General features: G+C 36.0%; 1 protein-coding gene across 1 annotated transcript; it reads right to left on the bottom strand.

The window, feature by feature from the left end:
* Positions 1–3,445: 3,445 nt before the first annotated feature.
* LOC145000555 (Sec14p-like phosphatidylinositol transfer family protein) lies at positions 3,446–6,061 on the bottom strand. Its single transcript, XM_078959792.1, has 4 exons — positions 4,963–6,061; positions 4,284–4,408; positions 4,041–4,191; positions 3,446–3,959 (listed from the first exon to the last, which is right to left on the bottom strand). Exons 1-4 carry the CDS (start codon positions 5,929–5,931, stop codon positions 3,705–3,707), a joined length of 1,500 nt encoding a protein of 499 aa, XP_078815918.1. The 5' UTR covers positions 5,932–6,061; the 3' UTR covers positions 3,446–3,704.
* Between the last annotated feature and the right edge of the window lie 555 nt (positions 6,062–6,616).

Raw genomic sequence — 6,616 nt, 5'->3', positions numbered from 1 at the left:
AAGTTGCACGAGAGGCTGCTTGGATGAAGAAATTCATTGGAGATCTGGGTGTGGTTCCTTCCATTTAGGACCCCATAGAAGTCTTTTGTGATAATGAAGGTGCAGTTGCTTTGGAAAAAGAACCCATATCACACAAGAAGACCAAGCATATAACATGGAGATTCAACTTCATTCAGTATAAAGTTGAAGATGGTGAAATCAGTCTTCGCAAAGTTCACATTGATCAAAATTTGGCGGACCCTTTCACAATGGCCCTTCCTCAAATCAAAGTTTGAAGGACTTGCTCGAGGGATTGGGCTTTGCTATTCTAGTGATTGGATTTGATCCATGCATTAGTATTAAATATTGGAACATTTTGTAGCATCATCTATTGTAATGACTGTGATATATATGGCATATGATCTTTTCATTAAATATTTTTTTAGTTCTTTATTAACATGTTTAATCCTTGAGTAAATTTATTCACTCTAAAATCCATAGTCTATTATTATTGTGGGAGCAATAATGAAATAAGGCTAATATGAATTGGAATGGTTGGCAAAGTTTTGTAACTAGTTTCATAGGTACTTGATAGAGAACAAGTATTGGATTAACCCGTTCAAGATCACATCATGGATCGTTTTCATGAATGATACTTGATAAAAGGTCATATATGTATATCCATAATAGCTGAGATACATATATGGGTCTTGAGTATGGGGAATGTTGTTCTTTGATATAGTCAAACGATGTTCATTTACCAGGAAGTTATAAAAGCTATTTTCAGGTATGATGTGAACCATGCAAGAGGCGTATATAGTCAAACGATGTTCATTTACCAGGAAGTTTTAAAAGCTATTTTCAGGTATAAACATAAAACTGAGTAGTTTATTCCACTAATACTTATAATTATTGAGGTCCAAAAATTAGAATGAACAATATCAAAAGTTTTGGAAACAATAGTGTTAGAAATCTGGGTGAATTGCGATTTCTTGGATTCACAGAAAGCCGTGATCGCACTATCAAATTGAAGTATTTCGATAGTAATCTCAAAATCTCAATTGGATAAAATTCAGATATCTTCTAGAATAAAGAATGTGAGAAGTTATGATCTTGTATGTAACAAAAAAAATGATCAAAAACAGGATATAATCCCTTTGTTTGAAAACTGCCAAAATTGTCACAAGGCAATTTCAAAACTGTCACAAAACAACTACTGTCATAAAACTCTTTTTGATCTCAGCCAAGGGCTCTGCCCCTTGGACTCCGCCAAGGGTTGCCACCCCTTGGACCCAACTTCCAGTGGCGATTCCCTAGGCTGCAATCGGTTTAGGTGTTTAGCCCCTAAATAAAAATGTACACTCAACCTAGAAAAACTTAAACAGGTATGCACTCCACACCACCCTAAATTGTCCAATATTTATCAAGACAACATTGATCAACAAATTAATCCTATTAAACTTGAATAATATTAGTGATATAAATCACCATCAAATAGAATACGAGGAAACTACATATTTTAATGACATTAACACCGAGATGTCTGAGACGTTGATTCCATAAGGAAGAGCTAGAGGAAAGAAGGGCAACAATAGACCAAACAAATTTGGTTAAAGGATAGATATCACCATAATTTTCATACCTTTGGTCCAAAAATCCTTCACATAAAATCATAAGTCGTCAAATTCAATTAAAACCTTGTTAGCTTTAGTAAATGAACGGCCCATAATAATGTTTTTAGTGATGTGAGGTATAACAAGAATATTATGTAAGTGTAATTGATGATGGGTGATGGAAAGGTTGGTGTGACCGAACTGAGTGATCAGAATTAGGGACCCATTATTAACAATAACTAAACTAATTTGTTTGTATTTCTGGAAGACGAGAGAACACATGGGTTGTAGCAAGGTGGGATATGACACCATTATCCATGTACCGCCCGCTAGAGTATTAAAAACTTGAGTTAGGTCGGTAGCTATCGGTTGTGTTTGGATGGAACTTGATCCATGGTGGCAATAGTAACAATATGGTTGTTGTGGTTTGAAAGGTGACTTGGAGAAAGGTAACTTGTAGAGGTTCTGCTGAGGAGTACGAATAGGTAGCCCCGAGGATGTGCTTATATGTGCTGACAGGCGACAACGGGGCTATTTTGGTGTTGTTGTTGGTCAGTGGTAACCACCAAAATGCCTACTATGGTGGGAATAGCCACCCATAATGTTGTCACAGAAAGGAGAAGCTTGGCATGGAGTTGTTTGGTGGCTGTTGAGTGACAATAGGCTTTCAAGATGACTATATGCGATGGTTTTTAGGCTTTCTTGGCGTCGATTGTTGTTAGAACGGTTATTTTGACCCCCTCGTCTATTAAAGTCCAAGTGTTGACATGTTGGAGTCGTGTGTAACACAATAGGAATAAGTAAATGATCATGGTGGAAGACTTGTTAGTGGTGTGTCCTTGTTAAGCTTAGTTCCTCAAGAAGAAGTAAAAAGAGGCATGGAATGTGCTTGTAGGAATTAGGGAAAGGCATGTAATGAAGGATAGTAGTAGCAACATTCTTGCATGTCAGGGATAAGACAGTTCAGAATACAAGTTACTAGGGTTTTCTCGGGCACGGGAGAATCAATGTTGGCAAGGAGATCGACAAGCAACTTCAACTTTTCGCAATACCGAGTGATTGTTTTATCACCAATAACCATGGTCCAAAATTTGATTTCAAGTTCGACATCATGGGCATCCTTGTTATTGCAAAAGAGTTCTTCAAGATATTCCAAATCGAGCAAGTCGTAACACTCTTTTTGAGGATTATCGTGAGGAGTCATTGAGTTATGGTTCCATAAATACACATCTTAAGTAAAGAGTCAAGTTGTGTCATTCGGTGTCATTTTCATCAGTAGGGTTGAGGTTCCATCGAGGTGTCCAAGAACACCATATCCGACGCAGTCATCTGAGAAGAGGAGAAGTGGATAAGAAAGTAGAAGTGGATGAAGAATCCAACAATGACACAATGGTGGCGGATAACTTAGGTTGATCTTAGAAGAGAAAAGAATATCCAAAATACATGGGCTGCAAAACAAAAGCAAAAGAATGGGCCTATCAACATAAAATGCATGCTAATCGAGTACTCTTACGAGAGCCTGTCAGAACTCTATCGTTAACATAAAATGACAAGAGCACTACCAATATGACTAAACGCCAATGAAGTCTTTGTACCATGTTGGTTGCACCATATCAAATCAAAACTCGATTGTTAACAAATAAGCATAGAGAAATAAATGAACCATATGTTAGTAACAATAAATAAATGAACCATATGTTGGTAACAACAACATCAAATGAACAATCACAATCTCGTTACATTTATGAACAAAACAAGTATAACTTGCAAATTCAAAATCACCCCTAGACATTGCATACATCCTTACAACAAGTTCATTCACAAACACACAATGAACAAAACAAGCAACAAAATTTCCAAAAATAGCATCAAGATGCATAACACTCTTTAAAGTAAAAACCAAGTCCATATCAAACCACCAAGAAGACCCACAAAAGGAAGCCTACTATGGAAGTAAAGTTATAATACACCAAGAACCCAAAAAGGTCAACAACACAACACAACAAAAACACAAAAAAAATAAATAAAATAAAAGATCCAGTATTCCAATTTTCCAAATCTTAGCTATAACATAACCAAAACCCACCATATAACTATAGATCTTCATCTTCTTCATTCATCAAGGGGGTCAACCTTGAACCTATAAAGCAGATTTTTCTTCTTTGATGTTGGGTTATCAATGGTGAGAAGAATCTTCCCAAGCTCATTGATTTTAAAACTATGGCTTATAACAGGTTCATCATTTGCACTTATCTTCCTTGCTTTTTGTATAATTATCGTGTAATTATTTTCATTCTTAGGCACATATTCAGCACTATAGCTCACTTCCCATCCAACTACCCGCAACTCCCAAACAAAATTACATCTCTGCAACAACAACAACAAAAAAATCCGTTTCATTAAACCAAAAACATGGTGTTCTTCAAAAGGGTAAAATCGTAATTTTACCTCGTTTACGATAATCTCCACGGTTTGTTTGGTGCATGGCTTAACAGTAACAACAGCAGCTGGATCATCAATGGTGAATTCGGGATTGCAATCGCAGTAATCTACACTTAATCCACCGTATTGAATCGGAACGTGTTCTGGACTGACGTATCTAAATGAAAAATAAACAAAAACGAGATTTTTTTTATAAAATTATAATGAAATATTTAAAGAAACAAAAAGGGTAGAATCGTAAATTCGTACTTGAAAAGGGTTTCGGAAGTTCTTGAAGGGCTGGCAAATACAAATTTGCTCTTGGTTCTTTGAGTCATGAATGGACTCATCATTGTATAGAAAGCTAAATACCACCATGGAACATTGATGAACACCTTCAAATACAAATCCAAATAAATTATTTTTTTTTACATTTAGAAAGTAACTAAATGTTTTTATTTGATTATAGTCATGTTTTAACTAAATGTTATAAACAATTTATTTAAAGTGATAAATAATAAAATCTAGACTATATTTCAAACTTACATGAAACATGTTTATACTTTATACACAATTTATTAATCGGAATATCTTATTTGGTTAAAGGTTACTTCCTTAAAATAAACCTTTTTTTCTTCATTTATCAATTTAGTTCAATGTAGCTTTTAATGTAAATAACAAAAAACATGTTTAAAAGAGGTCATTTTCAATTCATTAAGTGGAGTCGATTCCAAATTCGTTGTTGGGGGTAGAAAAGACATGTCTCTAATCTTAGAGGATGCACTAACACCCACCTCATAATTCATTGTTTGATTTTTATGAATCAATTAATTAAACCCCAAATTATTGCAAGATTAGGGTTCATACTTCATACTTTAAAATTACGAATTAAAAACAACAATTAACATCTCAAAAACATTAATGGAAGTCGTAATTAATATAAGTTCACCTGTTTTGCGACAAATTCAGGGTAATTGTCCTGTAGAAGCTGTAAAGCTTGCTTGGTGGCGAGCCGGAGCTCCCTCTTCCCCGGCCCCGGCGAGTTCTTCAGGTCACTGACCTGAAAAATAGTATTTACGCCGCCGGGGGTAAAATCCAGCTTTCGTATGCTCCTCTCAAGAAACTGAATCCTCCATTTCAGAAACCTGGTTCTCTTTTCTTCATCGGAGAAGGTTTTCTGGTAAAGTTCCTTGTTCTGAAACTCGCCGTAGACATTGTAACAAACTGGGTGACCTTCGGTGTCATAGCCATGCATAAACACAACCTTTTCGAGATCGTCTCCTAGGTTTTCATCAACTAAAGCGTCAATGCTAAATGCTTTTCTCCAACGGAGTGTGTTCTTGAGCATCGTGAAAGAATCTTTCACTTTGAAGTCTCTAGCTCGCAAGAACTTGAGCAAAATTACATCAGTTCGATCGTCTTTAAGAAGAGGTATCCCCCAAATTGAGATCTCGTCCGGATTTGATTTGATTTCTGAAGTGGGGTCTTCTGATGTAGACGAAAACGCGAAATCTTTGTTGGCAATGGCTTCTTGAACTAGCTGTTTGAGCTCATCGAGTGATACCTTCTCCAAACCTGATAGATCTCTGATTCTGTTGCTCTCCTCTTTGAAAGAAACCATGGATTGGGGGATTTTCTTGTGGTCATGTGATAAAGTTTTTTCGGGTTGTTCTATCACCTCGCCCAACGTGGTGTTGGTTGTAGCTGCGGTGGACGACGGCGGCGACGACGGTGGTGAAATAGATGTTTCTTTGGATGTTAAAATGAGAGGTAGTGAAAGTGGGGTTTCGTTCTCAGTTACAGAGACTGGTGGTGGTGGTGGTTCTAGGGTTCCTTCTGACGTGGAGGAGCGTGGTGGAGAGTTCTGGACTAGTGCCGCCGCTTCTGGAGCGGCGGTGGTGGGATTTTCGTCGGCCATTTCTGGAAATCTGAGGGTTTAAAATTCAAAGACTGTTTTTTCTGTAGCAATATTAGTAGCAGAAAAAGTGAAAAAGCAAAGCAAGGTTTTAACTTTTTGATAAAGCAGAAAGAATAAACGAGAAAGAGAAAATAATAAAAACCGATAAAACAGAGAATGTGTTTTTATATTATGTTATACGTGGTGGGTTGTGAAGGGAGGAAGATACATCGTTTTCTTTTTTCTTCTTTTATTTTTGTCTAGTTTGATTCATCCTATTCTTAAGTGTAATGGTAAAAGAAAGCCAATTCTGATTTACTTTTTCTGTAGATATTGCTTTTTTTTTTTTTTTTTTTTTTGTTCTTATACAATGTCATATGTCACGAATTTAAGATTTTTTGGAATCTTTTATATCACTTTATAATTTTTTTAAGGGATAATGACTTGAAAGGGTAACGAACTTTCGACTTTTGTCACATTTAGTCACTAAACTTTTTTTCGTTATCTATTTGCCATTGAACTATTGAAACTGTTCACATTTTACCCTTATGACCGGTTGTTACCCGTCATAAGGGTAAAATGTGAACAGTTTCAATAGTTTAGTGGCAAATAGATAATGAAAAAAAGTTTAGTGACTAAATGTGAACAAAATCGAAAGTTCGTTTCCCTCTAAAAAGTTCAATGACTAAATGTGAACAAACTTCAT

This window comes from Lactuca saligna, chromosome 6, assembly GCF_052625555.1.
Source record: "Lactuca saligna cultivar CGN05327 chromosome 6, ASM5262555v1, whole genome shotgun sequence".
Lineage (NCBI taxonomy): Eukaryota > Viridiplantae > Streptophyta > Magnoliopsida > Asterales > Asteraceae > Lactuca > Lactuca saligna.
Note: the sequence above shows the minus strand (reverse complement) of the source record. Positions and strands in the feature narration are given on the sequence as shown.